At 40.5% G+C, this 24914-nt stretch overlaps 1 protein-coding gene and 1 long non-coding RNA gene across 2 annotated transcripts; one reads left to right on the forward strand and one right to left on the reverse strand.

Moving 5' to 3' along the window:
* The first annotated feature begins 105 nt into the window (after positions 1–105).
* On the forward strand, positions 106–24880 carry LOC119496170 (metabotropic glutamate receptor 6-like). Its single transcript, XM_037783292.1, has 11 exons — positions 106–547; positions 2634–3226; positions 8950–9166; positions 11430–11565; positions 11680–11834; positions 12162–12302; positions 13870–14070; positions 14811–14950; positions 17318–17941; positions 18024–18335; positions 23430–24880. The coding sequence occupies exons 2-11, from the start codon at positions 2690–2692 to the stop codon at positions 23673–23675; spliced, it is 2709 nt and encodes a 902-aa protein (XP_037639220.1). The 5' UTR covers positions 106–547; positions 2634–2689; the 3' UTR covers positions 23676–24880.
* Positions 3525–23188, reverse strand: LOC119496189. Its single transcript, XR_005208663.1, has 3 exons — positions 22930–23188; positions 21789–21793; positions 3525–3538 (listed from the first exon to the last, which is right to left on the reverse strand). It is a non-coding gene; the product is annotated as an uncharacterized LOC119496189 (long non-coding RNA).
* Positions 24881–24914: the final 34 nt, after the last annotated feature.

Here is a 24914-nt window from a genome sequence, read left to right on the forward strand (position 1 = left end):
AGTCCACCTAGTGCTTTCTTCACAGACGCCTGCATGATAATCCCAATCTGTGGCCATTAGTGCACTGAGAGAACGAGCAAGGAGAGAGTTCAACACAGAGAGAGAGAGAGAGTGGGGGGGGGAGTGCCTGGACAGAGATGCACAAAGAGGAAAGAGAGAGAGAGAGAGAGAGAGAGAGAGAGAGAGAGAGAGCTTTTAAGGGATTTGGCAGTGATTTGTAGAATCTCACTGCTGTAATGTTGCTCTTTTCCTCCACTTTTCTCTGATTCTGCCATGATACTGCACCCTCACAACTCTGTGTTTTCATTCAGTCTTTATAAATCACAACTTCTTCTCTTTTAGACTATTGTTTTTTCAGTATTGTTCTGCCTATTTTTTTGAGAGTGCACAGCGGCTCTCTGAGATGATAGAGGATTTATTTTGGTGAGGAGAGGAGAGCCTTGCCTCTAGATATTATAATCCCATTTCGGACCATGGATGGAGGCCTGTTTGGAAGAGCTTGTGTGATGGATAAAATCATCAGGACCGGTCAATGAAGAATGGGCAGGTAAGACGAAGTGTCTTTACTTGAATTTCATATTTATTTTTATCCCACCTTACCCCCATCCCTGAAGAGGCTTTGCCTTTCTGCCGGGCCACCATTGTAAATAAGAATGAGATCTTAATTGACTTGCCTGGTTAAATAAAGGTTAAACAAATAAAAATAAATAAATGTCTCTACTTGCAGGTTGCATGTGACGGTATTTTATGTCTGCAACTGTTGTGTGATTTATCCAGATTCACTTAATGCTCTTATTTTGAGAATTTTCTCATTTCCAGGAATCTGACTTGACAAGCGGAGTACAGCAAAATAGAGAGATTTGGCATCATAAATATGAGTTTAAGTATATATTGCAATTTGAAAGAGCATGCAAACTGTTGTCATTTAGGTTTAACTCATATTAGACATTTGGATTTAATACTAAAATTTAAATTGCCCTATAATAAATATTTTCTTTTGTCTAAATTCTGCCTGGAAACATTAAATATATTTACACTCTTAATAATTTAATTATAGTCTGTGGGATGTTTTTTTCCCAGTTGTTTACTCTGTGTTTTGTCAATCATCCTCACGCAGATAAAATTAACCTGCTCCTAACTTTTGGAGCATGAAATGCAGCGACGGTGCAGTTGATGTTTTCTGTTTTGCAAAATTTATAGTGTTTTCCATCATCGTCTCTCAGCTCTCTGTGATAAAAGCTTCCAATATTCACTCTGTGTCATCCTGCATGCTGTCTAAAGTCCTGTCCTCAGCTACAGCTTGTTTTATGGTGTTTACATTTATAGCTTATATTTAGTGTTTTTTTTTTTATATTGTCCCAGTTTTGATCTAATGCGCCGAAAAGGATTGCAACAGAAAATCTGTCAAAAAATGTCTTTACAGATCTTCTAGTGGGCCTATCTATATTTATACATTGTGTTACCTGATATGGATCATTTTAGTATTTACATGCAATGTTAAAAAAAACCAAAGAACTGAAGGCGAGACCACCCAAGGCAAAACAAATAATGTTTTTAATGCATTGATTTTGGGCTATTTTGCTTCCATAACATGTCTTCTTTCACACTAGTGGAAAAAAAACATTCAGTATACACATTTAGGAGTTAATTTTACTATTTAGTCTATTTACGTCTTCAGATTTCTCTTAAATTCACCAAATGTTAGCGTTAGATAATACCTCAATTTCATATTTAAACATTGAATTTCAGAAAACGTGTAATACAAAAAAACAATTATCTTAATGTAAGTAATCATCTGGGGAAGTTTCATGGTGATATCTATGAGTTATATTTTTTTACCTATTCACCTGTAGTATATTGTAAAATTTAGGGAATTTTACAATCCATATCTTTAAAGGCCGCTTTAAAAAAAAAAGTTTCTGTCAGACTCTGAGCCAGAAATCTCCACTTCCATACACTAAACTTCCCAGTTTCATTCCTATCTATATTCTGAAGGTTTCTACCGAGGGGTTTGTTCATATATCATTCATAGCCTGATTTATACAACATTTTATTCCAAAAAACATGGAGAAATTCTTTTTTATGGCTGCCGACAGTATTTTCTGATATATGGAGTGATAAAAACAGATATTTAAAATTCCCTCTGTAAAATCCTTTGACTCTAATAAGTCAACAAAATAAAACAAGAATTTTCAATCTTGCTTTATCCAATGTTCAGATTTCTGTTCTGGAAATGTATGCATTTTAGCACACATTTGATAAGATAATGCCTCATTTGCATATTTAAGCATGCATTTTAAGAAACTTGTAATATCAAAAATAATGGCCTTAATGTAAGTAATCAACTGGGGAAGTTTCATGGTGATATCTATTAGTTTACCCTGTTCACCAGGGGGTCTCCTCTGAAAAACTACAAAAACAAGGACACGAAACCACACAAAATTACCATTAAACCATTAAAACATGCGTATTGTATTTAAATATTCCACAGTCACATAGCTTCACTGATGTGACAGACTAAACATGTGTTGGAGACATAAAGAACCAAGAAGGTAAATGGTAGAGAGAAAGAATACATTCTCCATCCTGTCGTGATGCTGAGGTGATAACCGGACGTCTCTCACTGCCCTCAGGTGTCAAAGGTAGAGGAAGTGGCCTGGCGCTGTCAGTACTTCTGCTGGTCATCATCATGACATCAGAGGCCCGCTCATCCCATCGGTGCTGCTGGCCCATTTCACCTTCCAGATACCAAACATGGCTCCAGCTGCTGTGGGCGCTGCTGGTGGGTATCAGCCCGGGCTCCTGGGCCCAGCAGGGCACCCAGCCCCAGTCCATCAAAATCGAGGGCGACCTCACCCTGGGTGGGCTGTTCCCCGTTCACTCTCGGGGCCCCGCCGGCATGGCCTGCGGGGACATCAAGAGAGAGAAGGGGATCCATCGAATGGAGGCCATGCTGTACGCCTTGGACCAGATCAACAGCGACCCGGACCTGCTGCCTAACATCACCCTGGGGGCCCGGATCCTGGACACCTGCTCCAGAGACACCTACGCCCTGGAGCAGTCGCTCACCTTCGTCCAGGCCCTCATCCAGAAGGACACCTCGGACGTGCGCTGCTCAAACGGAGAGCCGCCCATCATCCCGAAACCGGAGAGGGTGGCCGGGGTGATCGGGGCGTCCGGAAGCTCCGTGTCCATCATGGTGGCCAACGTGCTCCGATTGTTCGCGGTGAGTTTTCATCATTTCTCTCCATTAAACACTGAAAGGGTGAAATATTTAGGACAATTCCTCTTTTCAGTGAGTAAGCTGACGGGATGAATCCAGGTGAAAACTTTGACTGATTTATCTTTAAAATTCACATCTGAGGGGTCCAAAGATGATTAAAGGTGCAGTATGTAGGATTTGATGACATCTAGTTGTGTGGTTGCAGATTGCAACCAACTGAGTACCCCTCAGCTCACTCCTCCCTTTCCAAGACTGTAACGTGAGCCGCCGAGTGCAAAACCGTGGTAACGCCGTTTGCCTCGCTCAAAGGCCATCCTTACCATAATAAGTAATACGTTTTGCACTCTGCGGCTCATATTACTGCATGTCAGAGAACTACGGTGGCCTTCAGGTAACGTAAAACCATGAAAGGCTCTTTCTAGAGCCAGTGTTTGGTTTGTCCGTTCTGGGCTACTGTAGAAACATGGCGTACTCAATGAAGAGGACCCGTTCCCTATGTAGATATGAAGGGCTCATTCTTAGCTAACGAAAACACAACGATTCTTAATTTCAGGTGATTAAACATGAATGAAAACATAGTTATGAATATTATATTCCATTTCTGCAAACAGATCCCCCGAAATGTTACACTTTTCCTTTAAAGGAATAGGAACAATTTAAAAAGTTATGTTTTTTCCTCTTATTTTTTATTTTGGTCTTTTAATTGCTGGATACTTGAGGCGTCCTGTTGGTTGAGTGGTTAAGACGTGTACCACATAACTGCAACATTATTTAATTATGACCTCTGTCTCCCTGTGTTTCCTGTTGATCTATTCAGTTTCTGGCTGAAAAAATTTTTTTTTTGGAAACTTTCAGTACTTCAGGCCTCAAAAACACTTTACATGAAATAAGTGATTAGGGGTCACGAGTAGCATTGCGTTTTTTTAAGCCAAAAAAGTTAGTCAATGACCTTCAAACTAAGAGGGGACTGTGCCAAAAAGTGTGTAACCATCAGGAAAACATCCCAATTTTTCTTGTATGTTTAGTTTTGAACATCTTGTAGTGACAATCTGTGCTCAGAAATAGAGATGTTCCAATACCGATTCTGATACCTGAACTTGCGGTATCGGCCGATACCGAACCGATACTACGTGATTAAAACAAATTTATAGTTATTATTACTATTAAACAGCTGTTTACTTCTGACCATGTATGGATAGTGGACAGTCGTTGCCAGTGGTAGCCATGATGCATCCAGGGCGACAGCACAGTGAAGGCGACTGTTTTGGAGCAGCGAAGAAGAAGAATTGATTTCCGGTCAACAAGTTGATTTTTTTCTGGGTAAATAAATTATGGAATCGGTGCGCAGACTGGCGTACTCACCGATACCCGGTCCCAAATTTTGGGCGGTATCGGACGCATTTCGGATGTTGGTATCGGTATCAGAACAACTCTACTCAGAAAGAAGACTTCCCATGTGCCTGAACCATAGAAATAGAATACATTATATATATATATATAATGTATTCTATTTCTGTGGTCTGAACACAATTTTGCTTTTGATGTAGACTTATGGCTCAAACTGGCTGATTTTAATGAACTTACTTGTTCATGCTTGTACTGTTGAATTAGCTCACAGCTGATCTAGTTAAGCTGTACAGGAGCACACAGCGGTCTGATTCATTTAATCATTTTATCCACTCTTAGATGATAAATGAGGCCGTCATTAAATTTCATCTTCATTCTGCAGCATGAACACGGCGAGGTTTAATTGCAGTTCGCTTATGGATTTTATAAACCTAATTAAGAATACTCCTCACATCTAATAACATCTTCTCACTGGATATTTTGATTGATAATATTACACATATCTCCTTATTGCAGCACATATTTCACCTGATGTGATTTTTGTCGTTTAAAACGGTGAATAATTTGAGTCTCTTCACAGGATTGTGAATCCATTATCATGGGCGGCCTCCGCAGGCTAATCCGTGTTATGTGTTCATTGTAGTTTTTATTTATTTATTTTACAGACGATTGACCTCTGATAATTGATTACACTGCTTATAGCGATGATGGGACATTGAGTCTGTGTAAATCCCACATTATGTCATGTTCTCATCGACTTACTGACATAGTCTGCCAGAAATCTAGAAATGTCTAAAAATAGTCTGGGTTTAAATTGGCTAAATTTGTTTTACATGAAAAAAAAAAGAAATTTGTATTTGTTTGGGCTTTCTTTATATTGAGGATGTTGATATGAGAGCCAAGGATGTGCAGCTTGCATACAGGGCAGATGTTAACTACAGAATTATAGATCCCACCCTCCACTAAGCCCCTCTCAGGAGCTCAGGACCCCGGGCTGAAAATAGAGCATCAGGGCAGCGGGATGACATTGGTTCTAGGATAACAGCAACTTTTTAGCCCGGACGCCGTGGAGTAGATTTATCTAAATGGTATGTTTCCTCCTACTGTCCATATGTGCTGCTCTCCACGCCGCGGATACTTCTATAGACTGATGATCGCTATACGTTGAACATCTGCTCTTATAGCCGGAGCAGGAGATTCTGCAGCATCCACCACACATGCTGTTTTATGTTGCATATTTACAAGGCAACATAAAACAACATTTACAAGTTGCCTATATTTACAAGTGAAAACTGTAGGTGAAGGTAGAGCTGATAATTAAATATGTGTTATTTTATCGTGTTTTCAATGGAATCGTACTGTGATGAAATCATATATCGAAATATCGTGATACACAATTACATCGTCTAAATTCAAATTTCTCAGAAAATCTGACTTGATAATAATTCTGCTTATTGTAATACCCCAGTGTAGTTAAATCAAACTATTGTTTTAATCTGACTACTTTGTATTTGTTAGTTATTAGTTTTTTTTCTCTATAATTTAATTTGAAATAGTTATGTTCATTCTTCACTAAAGTTCTTAATTAAATGCTTTTTCTTTTTCATTTGTCAAGTATTTAATTCAAACAGGAGTATACAAAAAGCAATGAGGTAATTGGTATTGGAAGTGCTTTACATAAAACATTAAAAGCATCGAGAAACACATTATAAAAGATAAAGTAAGATAAAAAATAAAAATGAGATACATATATAGAATGCATGAAATAAGACGGAAAATAAAATCCACTGAATATCAATAATACTTAAAGGTGCTATTGACAACATTGATAACATTCAGCCACTAGATGTCACATTCTCCCTCCACCGTTCCATTGCATTTACTTCACAACAAGTCGTTGTCAGGCACTGACCGTCAATCTCAGTCATTTATCCGTTTTTCCACACTAACTGACGACACAGAGATACCACCTGATACCAACGTCTTTTTACATTTGGCTCACAAGCGTTGTTAGAAGTGGAAAGTAAACAAAACATTCATTTTGGACCCGCCAACATTTTTTAAATGATTAATTCACAATCATCTTTTTTTTCAGGAAAAGCCATACTTATCGGTGGATGTGGGTTTTTTTTTTTTTTTTTTTTTTAAAAAGAATATTTGTCTACATAAAAATGTTATCAATAAGACCTTTAAGTGTGTATCATATCAGTTTTGTATTTTACTCAACAGTTCAGTTTCTTAAATAACAGCAGCACCTTTAAGAAATCCCCATTTACTAGGTCTGTGTATTGGCAAGAATCTAGCAATATGATATGTATCATGATACAGGGGTAACAATTCAATATATTGTGATATATTGCGATTTTTTTAATCTAATTTGAGGAACTGTCATAGTATGAAGAACACACCATCAAATGCATAAAATCTGAGTAAAAAGATGCATTTGCATCCATCACAGTCACTGTAATATTGAACATCACAGCACTACTTTTTGTGCAATCTGAGCCACTGTCTGCCACGAATCTTGGCATGTAACTAAAAATTGGTAGTGTGTTTTTGAGAATCTATACAGTATCACAAATCATAATATCGCAATATTCAAGTGTATGTTTTCTTACACCCCCTACCATTTAGGGCTGATATGTTCAGTCGATAAACAGCATTTTTAAATTTGAGGATTTGTTGACAACACAATTTATCTATAAAAAATCTATATATTAACATAATAAAATAATTATTATTTGTAGGCAAGGCAAGTTTATTTATCTAGCACAGTTCAGCAACAAGGCAATTCAAAGCGCTTTACATAAAACATTAAAAGCATCAAGAAACACATTATAAAAGATAAATTAAGATAGAAATAAGATGAAATAGAATGCATAACATAAAATGGAAAATAAACCCACTGAATAATAATAGATGCAATTTATTTAGTATCATCCAATATTTCAACGTTATACTCTGCAACTGCAGACTGCTCAGTTAAAATTAATTTTCTCAAACCTCAATAAATCTGTTGCAAAGTGATAATAATTTACAAAAGAGAAACATTTGAATCCATCTAATGAATTTCCCCGGACCTTTAAGTGCACATTTTATAATTTGAATAAACATTTAATCATTCTCTAACACCCCACTTAAAAAGTCCATGCTTGTCATAACATCTTTATCTTGCACCTGCACACACTTCTGTTTAGCATTTAGTAAAGTTTAATCAGACCGTGAAGTCAGTAAGTAAAACCACCGTCATATTTCCTTGGCTCATATCCTGGAATATCTGACTGGGACTGTTTCAATCATTTACTGATAGCGAGAAGATTTCAGCAGGACGGGACTGTAAGTGGATACTTGTGTTACTGATACGGCTCATTGATTTTAGAGAGTGAATTGGTGCAGATGCTTCTACGATGGGATTAATTTGGAGAGGATTACTACGGTTCGTCTTGTTCGTTACAAATATGTATGCAAACAATTGAATCACCTTGCTGACACTGACTCATTCTCCTCTGGACACTTGAAGAACTCATCAAAAACAAGTTTGTTTTTTGGAGAAAGTTCACATCTGGTTGAAGATGTGGTTTGTAAAGTGAATGCTGACCAGTAAATTCAAGCTTGAAAGGGTTAACACACAGCAGCAGCAAGTTGAAGCTGCATGTGGCCATCAGAATTAAATATATTGTATGGCTTACAGCTGAGAAATGCTAACCTTTTTTTCTAGTCTCTTGATCTCTGTCTCTCCCTCTGTGCTTAACGTAATTTGACTAAAACCCCTATAATCCTTCCAGATAATCTGTGAAATGGTTCTCTCGCTCTCCTCTCTCCTTCACTACCCCTTGTGTCTACCTTTCTCTGCTCGTCCCCTCCAGAGGGGCCCAGCGTTAAGCCACGCTGGCGGACCAGCATTAGCAGGGTCAGGGTTGAGACTGTCGACATAAAACTGTGTCATTAAAGAAGTAGCACACCAGTAAATTAATCTTCTCATCCTTTTTTTTTTTTTCCCCAAACAAATGCTTTTACAGATGTGGTTGCTACCATCTGTATCTCACTGTGACGTTGTTTATATCCAGACCGCACCGTGAAGTTCTGAGAATTACTGAGAACACAGGCTGTTCAAGAGATGATTGCTCTCTATGATAGTCCAATTTGGGGATTTTAATGCACTACGAGTTGTTAGTATTAAGGCCTCCATCTAGACACCGCTAAGGTTTTGTCTGTGAGTAAGTGGTGCATCATCCTCTGATTATGGTTCACTGCGTCTCCTAGTCATTCTTTTTTTTTTAATCTTTTTGTATCACATAATATTGGCCTGATTGTGCTGCTCATGTTTTCCCCTTGACCTGACCCTTTCGTCATCGCTGACCCATCCCTGTGTCTCACAGATCCCCCAGATCAGCTACGCCTCCACCGCCCCGGAGCTGAGCGACAACAGCCGCTACGAGTTCTTCTCCCGCGTGGTGCCTCCCGACTCCTACCAGGCACAGGCGATGGTGGACATAGTCAAGGCCATGGGCTGGAACTACGTCTCCACGCTGGCCTCTGAGGGCAACTACGGAGAGAGCGGCGTGGACGCTTTCCTCCAGATATCCAGAGAAGCAGGTTGTGTGTCTGTCTGGCTGTATTATGAATTCACCGCTGTGACAATACGGGATTACTCATTTATCAAGCGCACTCATTAAAAGACTAAAATAGGAAACAAAAATCCTTTAATACACAAGAAGTAGCAGGGCAAACAGAAGTCAGCGCCTCTCATGGGTTTAAAAGCTCAAATGATGTTACTAGGGTTCAGATTTCATATCATTATAGTATCACACACACGCTGCACATCAATAATTGACAACGCTGGACAGTCCGCTGCTGTAACAGCATGCTGACCGCAGTTGGGCCACCACTTTGGACCAGACTCAAATATCTCTACAACTACCGGATGGATTGACATTCAGTTCTGTACAGACATTCGTGGTCCCAAGAGGATGAAGCCTAATGTTTCTGGTGATCCCCTGACCTTTCCCCTAGTGCCACCATGAGGTTCACATTTGTGGGTTTGAGTAATATGCCTCTATTATTATTATTATTATTACGCCTATTATAATTATCTACTCTTCAATTAATTGCTATGACATTTGGTAAGCCTCATGTTAATGGTTTGTGCAGTAGGTCTTTCTCACAGCAGACATTTTGACTTGTCATAGTAGGAAAAGCTCAGGTGTTACTAATAACACTAACGATGGCTCCGTTCTATTCAAGTGTTCCACTGTGAGAGTGACAGTGAGCCAGCATGCACGATACCAGGACCCCGAAACCAAAGCAGCTAAATGGAATTCAGCCATCGTTAATTTTATAATTTACAGCTGTGTTGTTCCTACTGTGACAAGTCAAAATGTCTTCTGTGGAAAAAGCCCCGTTGTGAAGGCAGTAAATGCACTCTGGTGAGGACCAAAGCAACCGGTCCGTCGTGTGCGGGCATTTGTTGAGATGTTGGTGCCTTCAAATGGGGTCGTGTTCACCGTGTTCACTGTGTTCACCGTGTTCACCGTATTCATGAGAACAGTCCATATGAACGCCCTCCTCTTGTGGTGTTCACAACCTCGCAAGTGGAAAGTTCCTGAAAGCTCAGTGTTCACGAGTTGTGACGTGTTTGTTGACAGAAATGTCGGAGGCCAAGGAAGTTAATTTTTCGGTGCATAATAAGTTAATATATTGTAATTTTAGTCGTTTATTGTTTTTCTTCATAATTTTGTATAATATGTTAGAGGAAGATGTTGATATTCCCAACGGCCCCATCTTTTTCCTCTGTCATTATACCTTTGCATTTACTGCATTATGTTCCCCACTTGCTAGCTTGCTAAATTGTTAGCCTCAGTAATGTTAATATTGCCGCTGGTGTTCTCACGATTTAACCACTTGAATGCCAAACATATTGTGTGTATCGTGACTTCCCATGTTGTAAACACAAGTTTCATTTGAAGGCACCAACAGATAAATGAAAGGTTAACATGAGTGGGAGAGGTTTGCCCTGGACTTTTGCAGAAGTCCGATGTTTGCTTGAAATCTGGGCCGAAGAGAACATAGAGAATATGATAAATAAAGTCTACGAAAACAGTGACGTTTTTAAATTAATTCGAGATAAACTGGAGGAGAAGGGATTCGTGCGCACAGTAGATTGTGGCGAGTCAAAGTGAAAAAAAAAACTTTGACAGCAATACTTCAAAAGCCGCGATTCCCTGCATACAAGTGGCAGCTCTTGGGACGACATACAAGCAACATTTATTTATTTTTTTTGGTCCGCATTAATTTGTGCATTGTGAAACCGAACCAGACTAAATAGAAAATGAACCAAAAGTGTCAATTTCACTCTTATTCGGTCTAGCTAAATGGACTATGGCTTGTGAAAGCGTCCTAAAGATGATGAATATAGTCAACATTAAACATGCTCGCTAAACATTAGCATGTCAGCATTGTCATCGCTTGTATAACATGCTGACGCTGAAGTCTCAAAGCTGCTATCGTGACTTTTAGTCTCATATTATTTATTGTTATTACTCAATGTAATTAAAATTATATTATATCTGGTTCACAGAATATTAACACATATTTCCTTCTCTAAATAGTAGCTACATCTGACGCTCTTCATCTAGTAGTAGAAACTAACAATGATGGGAAGGGAAATGTGAATAACTAAGTTTATGTAATATCAATGCTATGTCCTTTTTGTGATCTAAAATGAACTTTTTAAGGTTTTCATGATATTAATCATTAGTTTTATTATAGGCTATATATATATAATTATTTGACCGTGCATTGAGGGGAGAAAACAGTGATGTACAGCAATGCCAATGCATTTCTCATATCTCTGACACAGGAGGGCTGTGTATTGGACAGTCCATAAAGATCCCCAGAGAGCCCAGACCAGGAGAGTTCGAGAAGATCATCAAGAGACTGATGGAGACCTCTAATGCTCGCGGGGTCATCATCTTTGCCAACGAGGACGACATCAAGTGAGTCAAGCTCTGCATGCACGTCATATTACTGAAAGGAAATCAGCCAGAGGATAAAACAGCAGAGTGACAAAGTAGAAAGTGTGTAATGATGTGTGATCTGTTCTCTTTCAGACGGGTGTTGGAGTCTGCCAAAAAGGCCAACCTGACAGGCCACTTCCTGTTTGTTGGCTCCGACAGTTGGGGGGCCAAAAGCTCCCCCATTGAAGACCAGGAGGATGTGGCTGAGGGCGCTGTCACCATCCTGCCCAAAAGAGCTTCTATTGATGGTAAGGCAAATTTATTAAATCAAAATATTACATCTAACTCTAACCAGCTGGATGCACTGAGAATATTTGACAGTGATAGATGAGTCTAATATCAATGCAACAAATAAAGGAAATTAATGATGTTTGATAAGTCTGCTGGCGATATCACCACCCTGTCACTAAAAAATGAGTCATAACCATATTTCAATGTACGAAAAATTAGATTTTTTTTTCATTTCAACACAATATGATTATTGGTTTACTGATATCAATCGCTGTGGTTTTAAAGCATGCTTTTCATCATTCATGAAACATTAAACATTAAGTCTGGTTTGTGAAATGATTCAGGGTTCGACCAGTACTTCACTTCAAGATCTCTAGAAAACAACAGGAGAAACATCTGGTTTGCAGAATTCTGGGAGGACGACTTCAAGTGCAAACTGACCCGCCCGGGCATAAAGTATGAACTTGGTAGAAGAAAATGTACAGGTAAGCAGGCTGCAGTTTAACGTACAGGGAAGTCCCTTTCATTATTTTGTATGTCTCCGCACCAGTGACAGCCGCGACCGGAGACATTATGTTTTGGGGTTTTCCGTCCGTCCATTCTCGTGAGCCCAATATCTCTGGAACACCTGGAGGGAATGTCTTCAAATTTGGCACAAACATCTGCTTGGACCAAAGAGTGTAGAAGCAAAGAGACAAAACTCTGATGCTTTTTTTAACAACACCCGCTAGATGGCGCTGTTGCAGCGCTGCTTTATGCGGCTGTAATAATGGATATATTGGCTGTAATTCTTCACTTTTGTTATCTTATAATACACCAATGGGGCTGTATGCTGTAAGCCTGTACCGTGGTGGATGTATAAACGTCTCTGTTCCCAAACAACCGGCTATCGGCCAGTAGCTAGTAGTGCTAGTTGCATGACATGAAAATTTAAACTAACACGCAGGGCAAAAGCACAGGACACAACCTCTTATACATCCATGGTCTGTCCTTGACCTGACAAAGTTTGATATTGCTCTCAAAATCTGTGCTGGATTTTCCATTTATGTCCATCGGTGACTTTAAGATAAGATAAGATATTCCTTTATTATTCCCACAGTGGGGAAATTTGCAAAATTACAATTTATGTTCCTCTGGGAAGCCGCCGAGCAAAAAGGTCTAATAAATAAATAAGTAAGTAAGTAAATAGTTATAATAGCATGCATATTTATAATATATTATTGTTCAACACAGGCCATTTTGATAGAGACATTACAATTATGATAGAATAGAAATAATTTAGTTTTACTTTTCTACGGCACTTTGTAGGCGGACGTTTTTCAGTCCTACCTTCAGTCCAAAGTGGCGGATGCGTAGCTCTGCTGCTGGGCGGTGCGTTCCAATGGAACGAACAATTGACTTTCACTTCTTATCAATAAACGTTCTTTGCTTGGACTCGAGGATGAACTGATTCGATTTTTGTGGGCAATGGTCAAGGTCACTGTGACCTCACAAAACACGTTTTTGGCCACAACTCAAGAATTCATACGCTAATTGTGCCAATTTCACGCAAATGTCAAACAGGATGAAATCATGAAGTGATGACATTTTGGACAGACATGGATGTAAACTGCAAATTGACTGGTTGGCAGAGAAAAGAGCAGAAACAACTGGGTTGTATATATAATACAGAGGTGAAACAAAAAGCCTGACAAAATGTGCCTGATCCTGTTCAACCTCTTTTTAATACATTTATAAAACTGCCCACAGGAAGACGCTATAGATCCGCCGCAGCAACTAAGAACATTTACAAAAAGTGTTTAATTCCAAATGCAATAACTTTACTAAATTCATAAACACCATTCACACAGGGACCATGTCCGTTATTGCTATCTGTACTGTGCGTGTTGTGCTATTTATTGTTTGTATTGTGATTTACTATGATGTGATTTAACCAACCTGTGAAGCCGAAGGCAAATTTCCACATTTGTTGACAATAAAGATTATTATCATTATTTTTATAATACAACCACAAGGTGGTAATTCTAGTTTAACACTTTTGTCGTCCATCAGGCGAAGAAAGAATCAGTCAACACTCTCAGTACGAACAGGAGGGCAAGGTGCAGTTTGTGATTGATGCTGTGTACGCCATGGCCCACGCCCTACACAGCATGCACCTGGACCTGTGTCCCGGCTTTATGGGCGTCTGCGAGAAGATGGACCCTGTGGAGGGACGAGATCTGCTCCAATACATTCGCTCTGTCAGCTTCAATGGTGAGCTTTTGACCTTCAATCTCAATGTGTTTTCTCTCCTTTCTCAAGCAATGTGTGATGATTTAGATTCGAAAAAGATTTGAGATTTATGCTGTCAAAAATGTTGCTTTTCCCCGTCACTGAAGAAGGTTTGAAAGGAAACACATTTAGAAAAGAAAACAGTAGAAGAGAGGTCAGCTTGGAGTCAGAAGCCTTGAGATGTTTCTACTAATGTACCTAGCTACAGTACACAGCGCATTTCTTCAAAAGCACGTCCCCTCCCTGCGGGCTGCCTCCTCGCTCTTCCCTATACACAACGCTCCAGCTTTTCATCCTCGTCTTTCATGAAAAAGTCACAGTTTGGATAAAGAGAAAAAAAGAAGCGTTCTATGAGAGCATCCTATTTACTGCTCTTCCTCTTGCTGGATGACCTTGGCTTGTATGGAAGACTTTCTGATTGAGCGCCTGCAGGGACCTGAGAGGAACATTCAATCACGTTAGGGCAACTGAGCAGAGTGCACTGAAAGACTGTACGCGTGGACGAGAGCCTTCACTAAAGAGCACTCAGCTTTCACATGATTGCACAAGTCTGAAGGAAGCAAACAGAAGCTGTATTCAACAGCGTGTGGGTGTTTTCTCCGCCAACTAAAGATGTGGACGGATGTGTCCTGCTTAGAGAGCTTCCTCCTCCCCTTTGACTCACTTCTTTGCTTTTTAAATGCAGCTCAAAGGTCATTAAAACCCTTGTCTCCATCAAACAGGCAGCGCAGGAACTGGAGTGATGTTCAATGAGAATGGAGACGCTCCCGGTCGTTACGACATCTTCCAGTACCAGCTGTCTAATGTCAGCAACCCCGGGTACAAGGTTATCGGCCAGTGGACAAACCACCTTCGCCTCAATGTAAATATGTGTTTTTAGTCCTTTTAATGTACAACTTTAACTCCTATTAAAAATGTGACATTTTGAGAAGATTAATACTGTAGGGCAGGCTTCTCGTTGCCTTAACGCTTTATAAACTTACTTGTTACTTAATTAAACTACTGTAGAGCTGTGGGTAAAGCAAGACCATGGGGAGAGCTTTGTCCATGCAACAGGATCCACTTTAATGACTCAACTCCAGCCTAGGACAATTGAACACCGATAACCAAAAGGTGGCACATCACTTCTTACTTCATATCACGCCGCCAATCTTAATCATCACTCACCTTACAAGCAAGTAAGGTGCGCCATATTATATAGTTCCAGATCTAACTTAAGGAGCAGAATACAATATGTATACTGTATAAAATAAATCTTTACAAAAATAAATCTAATATTACAATACCACTATCATGTCTGTGGGCTAGAGCCAGCAGCCAGTTAGCTTAGAAGATGGGAAACTAGGGAAAACAGCTAGTCTGGCTCTGCCCAAAGGTAACAAAATCTGCCTGCCAGCACCTCTAAAGCTCACTAACAAACACGTTATATTTTGTTGGTTTAAACCATAGAAAAACCAAAGTGTTAAAACGTCACATTGTGGTTTTACAGAGGGTTATGTGCCAGACGGTTTACTGGCCAGGAAGTAACTTCCTGGAATTAACCAAGGCCTATTGAAGGAGGCTGGGTCACGCGTCATCAACACGTCATATCTTCGGGGGTATAACACATGTGCAGTAAAATGTGGTCTGCCCTCGCCGAAATTGAGCCAATCGCAACGCACAACCGCAGCTTCAGTTACACTGTGCATGCGTCATACCCCACACCCCAAGATCCATGTCCGCCCATGACCCAGCCTCCTTCTATAGGCCTTGGAATTAACCAGGCTAGCGGTTTCCATGTTTCCAGTCTTTATGCTAAGCTAAGATAACCAGCTGCTGGCTCTAGCTACATAGTTAGCATACAGATATGACAGTGGTATTGATCTTCTCATCTAACTCTTGGCAAGAAAGAAATATTCCCAACATGTTGAACTATTCATAATGAATTCATCAATGTGTCATGTCCCGTCTTCTCTTAGATTGCGGTTCCACTATTATAGACAGATTTTCATTGCCATTCTGTTGCTAGGGGCAACAGCTTTGGCTCAAGTTTGCTTTCTGTCAGCTAACGGCATCAACAACAATTGGAACAGGAAATACAAAGAGACCCATTTAGAATGTTTCTGTTGTCAAGTTTGAAAAGGTCTATAACTGAGCAGACACTGTGCGTCTTAATCTTAATATTACGTTGTGTTAACTCACACTACACATTTTAACAGCCTTTCTGCACGGTCAGACCATAGACTGTATATATAAGAAGTAGACGTAGTCATCGTGACGTCACCTATTGGTTTGTTGACTGCCATTTTGAAGCCTCGAGTTCGGAATTTTGGCCTTCGCCATCTTGGTTTTTTGCAACCAGAAGTGACACGAGGGGTCCGAACCAATCAAGACATTATTAGGTGACCAAAATGTTCTGATTAACTTACCTGAACTGAAGACACACTATGAAAGGGTTAAAGATCTAAGATGAAAAAACGGACAACTCCCAGACCGGACAACGCCGTGGTAGCGACCTGTCAATCACAAGGTAGCCACGCCCTAAAGCATCCCCTGCTTTATGGTCTATTTGACTCTAAATGGGACCATAATTTACTAAATGAACATCATGCTGTATTGAAGAAGACTTGAAACTAGTGATAGAGACCATAAACTCATGTTTACAATGTTTACTGAGGTAATAAATCAAGTGAGAAGTAGGCTCATTTTCTCATAGACTTCTATACAATCAGACTTCTTTTTGCAACCAGAGGAGTCGCCCCCTGCTGGCTGTTAGAAAGAATGCAGGTTTAAGGCGCTTCAGCATTGGCTTCACATAACAGACCTGGAGGTTGTACACTGGTTTTATCCATTGACAATTGCAATAAAGTTTAGTCAAACAAGACGACAGCATCCTCAACAATGTTGTAGAAAGGCAGCAATTCTACTATGAATGGAAAGTATTACGAAAAAATTAAAAATGTGGAGACACAAAATACCAAAATATCTCACCTGCCAGAAAATCCAATTGTTGATCTTTCAGGCAGTTAATCTGCCATCGTAACCCCCCTCAAACCTCAAACTGCACATGAAATGACAATCGAGCTGCAGAAGGTCTGCCCGATTCTAAGATTAGTTGGGGACGACAAATTTGTGTCTAAAATCGTGCTAAATCTGAACAGTGTCTGCCCGGCTTAATGGTAGCAAGTTCTTTCTTACTATATGTCAAGTATAGTAAGACAATGTTTGTGTGTTTGTACATCCACCATAGTCGGAGGAGATGCAGTGGTCAGGTGGTGACCGTAAGATCCCCGAGTCGGTGTGCAGTTTCCCGTGCGAGTCTGGAGAGAGGAAGAAGATGGTGAAGGGCGTCCCCTGCTGCTGGCACTGCGAGCTCTGCGATGGCTACCAGTACCTGCTGGACGAGTTTTCCTGCGACATGTGCCCCTTCGACATGAGGCCCTTAAGGAACCGCACGGGCTGCCGGGACACGCCCATCATCAAGCTGGAGTGGAGCTCTCCCTGGGCCATCATCCCCGTCTTCCTGGCCATCCTGGGCAGCCTGGCCACCCTCGGATGCATCGCCACCTTCATCCGCTTCAACGACACACCCATCGTTCGGGCCTCCGGCAGAGAGCTCAGCTACGTGTTGCTGACGGGCATCTTCCTCATCTACTTCATCACCTTTCTCATGATAGCTGAGCCCAGCGTAGCCGTGTGCGCCTTCCGCAGGCTGCTGCTGGGGCTCGGTATGTCCATCAGCTACTCCGCCATGCTCACCAAGACCAACCGGATCTACCGCATCTTCGAACAGGGCAAGAAGTCGGTCACGCCCCCGAAGTTCATCAGTCCCGGCTCTCAGCTGATTATCACCTTTATCCTCATCGGAGTGCAGGTATGCATGATGACGCTTCTTTCACGCTTATCACCTATAGATCCTCTGTAGCTCTCCGACTAACACTCCTTCCTCTCTGCAGTGCCTCGGTGTGTTCATCTGGTTTGGTGTGATGCCCCCCCACACCATCATCGACTACGAGGAGCAGAAGCCTCCAAACCCAGAGTTCGCCCGCGGCGTCCTCAAGTGTGACATGTCCGACCTGTCCCTCATCCTGTGTCTGAGCTACAGTATCGTGCTGATGATCACCTGCACCGTGTACGCCATCAAGAGCAGAGGAGTTCCTGAGACCTTCAACGAGGCCAAACCCATCGGCTTCACCATGTACACCACCTGCATCATCTGGCTGGCCTTCGTACCGATCTTCTTCGGCACGGCGCAGTCTACGGAGAAGGTGGGCAATTTAACGTTTTCATAGGTCACTTCTCCTGGGATTGAAGGTACTTGTACTGTACTTGAGTACTTTAACTTTATGCTGCTTTATACTTCTACTCCACTACATTTCAGAGGGAAATGACTAGAAGATCAAGATTTTGATTTCTTATCTGTCAATGTTTTAATTGATTCTTGTAAGGTGTCCTTGGGTGTCCAGAAAGGCGCCACTAAATAAAATGTATTAAGATTTTGCATAATTATCAACTTCTAAAATATGACGTATTTACAGACTGAACTACTCAACAGTATATAAGTAGATAAATTATTTCCACCTCACCCAGCTAAACCATAAAATGATGCTTACACATGAATGCATCAGTAAGAATCATCCCATAATACAGTGTTGTAGTCAAGACCACCTAAACTGAGACCAACTCATGACGAAAACCAGAGTGTATCGAGACCGAGACAAGAACAAGGCTTCGAGGGATTGAGACCAAGTCAAGACCAAAACCAGTGTGAGTCCCAGACTGCATGACACACTTAGATAAGATGTGGAACATGCAAACCATAGGCACTCCTCAAAACATTCCCATAAAAGAAACCACAGAAAACAAATGAAGATTTCTCTTCTTGCTGTATATACGTGAGTATGTAGAAGTGTACCGGGAAAAAAGTCTCAATAAAATAATCAAAAGGCTTTGTGGAGGTGAATTTTATGTAGGAATTTCCTTTGTTTTCTGGGCAATCTCAGTAATGATGTTAACAAATAAATCAGACAATAAAAAGACATTTAGAGATATCCCCGCAGTTGTGGTCTTGAATGGTCTTGAAATAAAATCCTCTTAGAGTCCTCTTTGTCTGAGACAAGACCGAGTAAAAATGTGGTTGATTCCGAGACGATGTGGCAGCTGCCAATTCTCTGGTGCTTGCTGTTGTTTCCCTTTTCCCTGGTGTTTTTTTGGTTGAGTTGCTGAGTGATTAGAGGGTTATTCAGTTCACCTGTTGCGCAGGGTGTGGGGACTGGCTCTTAAATGATAGTTGAGAGCAGCTTGGTGCATTCCCCTCTTGGCCAATCAGGGTGTAACGACGCCCTTTCTGTAGGGCTTAAAAGAGGAGGGAAACTGCACACCCAGTGTCATTCTGATCTCTCCTTCACTTAATGCAACATGTGTTATCAGCTTTATCAGAAACTCTGGACTGTTTTGGGCCCTTTTGGGATTCTGTGATCTTTGTGTTTTGTTTGTTGAGAGTGTTGACTCCTAGTTGGGGAAACAAGTTAAGTGCCAACCAATTGGGTTACCTGCACTGGGACGTTTAGGTACTATTTGTGCAACGATCTGGCTTGCCTTACAATAGCCTAACGCCTGTAGGCTGTATTTTTGTATTCTATTCATTTGTTGATTTTCAATGAAACCCTTTATACCCATTTCTTTTAGTGTATTTTATTTGGGAAAACTTTAAAGGAGGGTAAAAGGAAAAACACAAACCAATATTTCAGTTTCCTTAATTGTTTGTTAATATAGAGGCATTTGTTCATTATTGAAGAGGCATTTGTTCATTATTATTATTAAGAAGGCATTTTATTTTATATTATTATGTGGATGGGAACTGTTTTTCAGTTCTGACTGAACAACTAAAGTCTGGGGAACTCAGTACCGCCACAACGAGACCTTCAGAAAGTGGTCTTGAGACGAAGACTGAAGACTTGAGTACTACAACACTGCCATATATAATAACATATAATATAGGCCTGTGTTAATAATAACACTCTCACTAATAAATACTTTTATGTTCGATACTTCACGTTTATTTTCACGGTAACACTTTTGTACGTCTATACTTCAGTAAAATCATGAATGCAGGACTTCTACTTGTAATGGAGTATTTCTATTGGTGTGATATTATTACTACTTTTACTTTAAAATACGTTTCTACCCAAATAAATAAATTATCAATTAATTTGCAGATTATTTTACCAATTTATCGATTTATCTATAAAATGTCAGAGAATAGTGAAAAACGGCCATCACAATTTCCCAGACACCTAAGATGTTGTTTTTAAATGACTCATTTTATCCCTCCAGGAGTTCAAAATGCAAAGATATTCTGTGAATTATCATATAAAATAAAGAGCAGCAAATATTCACATTTGAGAGGCTGCAACCAGGAAAAGTTTTGCAGCGCTGTTTTTAAAAAGAAGGTAATCTTTTCTCCGTTTTCATTTGGATTCACCAGTTGGTTCTTGATTGATCGTTTATAGTTCACTCTGAGGCCTCGTTGTGCCAAAACTGATGTGATTTTCTGCTGTTGAATAAAACAATTACTCTCATCCCCTGAATGTGTTGGCAGTGTTACCACATGTGACTGCCCAAACACCTTTAAAGATGGTAGAAATGAATTCTCATTCATTCTGTCTATTGTAATTATTTGCTTTATGGTATAATCTATTAATTGATCGGTTAATAGATTCTTTTGTAAAGTTTAGTTCCTCATTTCGTCGTACAAATTCGTCGTTAAATATCAAATTAATAACGGTGCATTCATTTTGTTACAGTCATTTAATAATAATAATAAGAAGAGGTACTTTATTAATCCCTCTTGGGGAAATTCAGTTTTCCCTGAGGCTCTTTTCGGTGGATCCTAAATATTAACGGCAGTAGTTTAAATCAAAATTCAAATCAAAATCATGCAATACACAGTGGCACGCACTAATAGTTAAGAGCGTAAATTAATCCCTCAGATGTTCAAAGTGAAATCTGAGTTTGTTGCCTGTCATATCACATTTGCTTCCTGCTGTACTCACAGGACATCCTGCCTCCACTGTACGCAGACTTTAATTTAGCTTGTGGGCTATTTCTGCCGTCACAAAGTGCCACGCTGTTGGGGGAATATTTGAAAATCAGAGATACGCTTTGACTAATAGAGAGCTGTATTATGAGTCAGTCAGGCTGAAACAATTAAAGCCCGAGGTGCTTTCAAAGTCTTTTCACCTCCTTCGAATGGAAATGAAGTGAATTAAGAAAAAGGGGAGGGAGGGAAAGGAAAGGAGGTCAGATGAGCTGAGGGACGGCAGGGACCCCTCGTAGACCAATCCAGCCATCCGATTCAATTAATCATCACTTAGAAAAAGAGCTAAATATAGACGCTAACTTTTGTCTGGCTCGTGAAAATAGAGGCGGTTATCCTCCCCATCATGTCGTGTAGCAGGAGGTGATTTACCTGCTTGATGTCTGTATTTACATGTGGAACAACCACTCACTATCCCTGAGCCAGTGTTCGCCTCGGGCCACGCACATGAATACAATCACCACAGCTCCTTTTACAAGTGGAGAGGTCACCGATGAAAAGCACGACAGAGATGATAAAAGAAACCTTACAGTATGGACAACAGCCTGGGAGACGACATGAACGTTCTGCTGTTGCTGCTGCTGAGGATAGTGTACTATTTATGACTTATTGATGGCACAACTATATCTTATTTATGGCACATATGTCCTGATTTATTTATGACTCGTACAGTTTTCCTGAATAATGAGTTCATAATTCATTGGAGGAGGATCTCAGGAGAAGTTACTTGTCATTATTATTGTTGGATTTGCATCAAGAGGAAGAGCAGCGAGGAGTAGACGTTGGTCAAAGCCCATAAATAGAGCCTCTTTTCCTGACTACATACACCGGGCCATAAATCATTTATCAGGGGAAAGACACTGCCTGCTGCGCTTTTTGAGGAAAATTGTAAAGACTGTAGTGTGACAACCTATGAGATGACATTGTGTATTTTCTTGAACCTGTACAAGATGAAATAATCAATTATTAACTGCACACAGACGGATACTTAAAGGTTCAGTGTGTAGGATTTGGCGGCATCTAGCGGTGAGGTTGCAGATTGCAACCAACTGCGGTACCGTGAGCTGCCGAGTGCAAAACCGTGGTAACGCCGTTCGCCTCAGAGGCCATTCTTTCGGTCTATGCACACCAAGTCTGTATTTTTCGTATGTGTTTTTTTAATCCATCATCCGATAATGAACGTTACACACAGAAACTTTGCACACTGAGTCCCATGCGTTTTATTATTGTATTCGTTGCAAAATTTCACAATAGGAGACAAAACTGAGTTAATTACGTGGGTGCTATGGATAGCGCTAGTCCCAAACAGGGCTAATGAATGAATGATATTAGCAAGAAGCTATCGTTTAGCTGCCTAGAGCACAATCACTACAGTTTAATCTTTCTACATCCTTCGTTTTGCGACCATCCTCGATTCTAAGTTGTCCTGCCACAATCTGTCTTTAAATTTTGCATCTCTGCGTCCTTTTATTTCTTTATCGTAAAGTGCTTTGTGCCGGGAGACTAAATAAATGTTCATCATGCCATTTTGGATGATGACTTTTGCATGGACGGTGGCTCTGAGTGGTCAAACAACCCTCTTTTGGCTTTTGGTGGGTGCGAAAAAATGTAGAACATCAAATCTGTTCAGAAAACTTAAAGGATGGACGAACGTTTCGGAGTCGGTGTGTAAACTTGATTGATACAACATGAGGTGCTATTTATTTTTAAACGTGCGATAATTTCGGATGAAAAATACAGACTTGGCGTGCAAAGGCCTTTACCATAATAACACTACTGTAGGAGCAACAGAAGTCAGACGGCGGCTGGCGGTACCACAGTTTTGCGCTCTGCAGCTCACATTACCGCAGTTTCAAAAGTGTATCAGAGAACGATGGTGGCCTTCAGATAACGCATAAAAGCTCTCTCTCTAGAGCCAGTGTTTGGTTTGTCCGTTCTGGGCTACTGTAGAAACATGGCGGTGCAACATGGCAGACTCTGTGAAGAAGACCCACTCCCTATGTAGACATGAAGGGTTCATTCTAAGCTTTCTAAGCTAACGAAAACACAACGATTCTTAGTTTCAGGTGATTATACACTAATGAGAACATAGTTATGAATAATATATTCCATTTTTGTTAATAGATCCCCTGACATACTACACACTGTTCCTTTAAAGATCCCTAAGAAAGTAGCAGGAATGAATTGATAATTTGTTCAGTAACTGTGACCACAAGTGTGTGTGTGTAAAGATCTTTCTGATCTGCCGCGTCTCTGTTTGCAGATGTTCATCCAGACCACCACCCTGACCGTGTCCATGAGCCTGAGCGCCACCGTGTCCCTGGGCATGCTCTACATCCCCAAAGTCTACGTCATCATCTTCCACCCGGAGCAGAACGTCCAGAAGAGAAAACGCAGCTTAAAAGCCGTGGTGACGGCGGTCACCGCGTCCACTCAACTGTCCCAGAAGTCCAACGACAAACAGAACGGAGAGTCCAAGCCCAAGATCGTGCCGGACAGATCACAGTGAAACAAATGAAACTTCATCACAAGCCCACACGGAGAGACGGCTGATGACAAATCAGCATTTAGTTTTGGCTTGATTGTTTTTCATTTCTCCCCTTTATTATGGATTGAAAGAACAGCAAAGACGTTCCTGGATGTTGTTTCTTCTCACACGTATTTAGATCTACTAAACCTGGAATGAGGCACTAGAGGAAACGGAAATGCTCACCCTTAAGATGAACAGCTTTTTAGTACACCTACACCACAACTGGAAGGATGTTGAGCCGTCCTGAGTGGACTGACTTAATTTCTTCTTTTGTAACATCCACATATACGCCTCACCTTGACGAGATGTTGTTAGTTTTAACTTTCCCTGGAAATGCTGTTAAGGAAAAAAAAAATAGTTTAAACGCTGACCTTTGCCCTGCAGGAAGATGTACATGTATGTGGAATCCCTCGGGGTCAATGAAGCGTTGTTTCCTGGCTCCAGAAGCACTGCATGGATTGTGTGTTTTACAAGTGTACATGAATGTTTTTGAAATATTGTTCTTATGGGGCGTTGTGACGTTTTCTTCTGATTGCACTGGAAGGAACTAGCTTTTAAAATGCACCACGTCCTGTTACAGTCCCTGATAAAGTCCCCCAGGGAGGTGTAATTAATCACTTTACTATAATCACTCACAGCAGAGCCGTTCAACGTCCAATCACTAATGCAACGAAGCATTTTATTTAAATTAGTGTCATTATTAAGGTACACAATGTTTTTTTATTGTGGAAACTGTAAACCCATGGGTGCAAACAGGATACTAGTGATTATGAGCAGGATATTTATGTTCTACCTGGTACTTTTACTTCTCCACAGTAGAAAACAATGTTCGGCATTTCCCCATATTGTTTGTCAAAATATCAAGCAATCTCCTCGAAGGCCAAACCACTGTTTTGTTCACGCATGGGAACCTCGTCAGAAAGCTTCCCGTCATCGGTGGTATTTTTTTTTTATGCCATGAAAGGTCCTCTATCACTACAAGTTCTCATCTCTGCAAACACAATTTAATTTAACAACAGTCCCTTATTTGCCAGAATATGATTTGCAGTGTTCCTTTTGTTACTTGATCACAACGTTCAACTCAGGTTTTACTGAAGGTGTTTCAAATAAGTTTTTCTTGAGGATTTCCTTCTGTTCTGGCGCAGCCTTTTTTTAATACAAATTGATTCAGCAGCTACCACGTGCAGTGTACATTCCTCCTCACAGTGCAGAGATTCA

Source organism: Sebastes umbrosus, chromosome 1 (assembly GCF_015220745.1).
Source record: "Sebastes umbrosus isolate fSebUmb1 chromosome 1, fSebUmb1.pri, whole genome shotgun sequence".
Taxonomy (NCBI): Eukaryota; Metazoa; Chordata; class Actinopteri; order Perciformes; family Sebastidae; genus Sebastes; species Sebastes umbrosus.

Coding starts and splice junctions, on each gene's coding strand:
- LOC119496170 (XM_037783292.1), top strand. CDS start 2,690: ATGACATCAGAGGCCCGCTCATCCCATCGGTGCTGCTGGCCCATTTCA. Junction 3,227..8,949: donor ACGTGCTCCGATTGTTCGCG/GTGAGTTTTCAT, acceptor TGTGTCTCACAG/ATCCCCCAGATCAGCTACGC. Junction 9,167..11,429: donor CCAGATATCCAGAGAAGCAG/GTTGTGTGTCTG, acceptor TCTCTGACACAG/GAGGGCTGTGTATTGGACAG.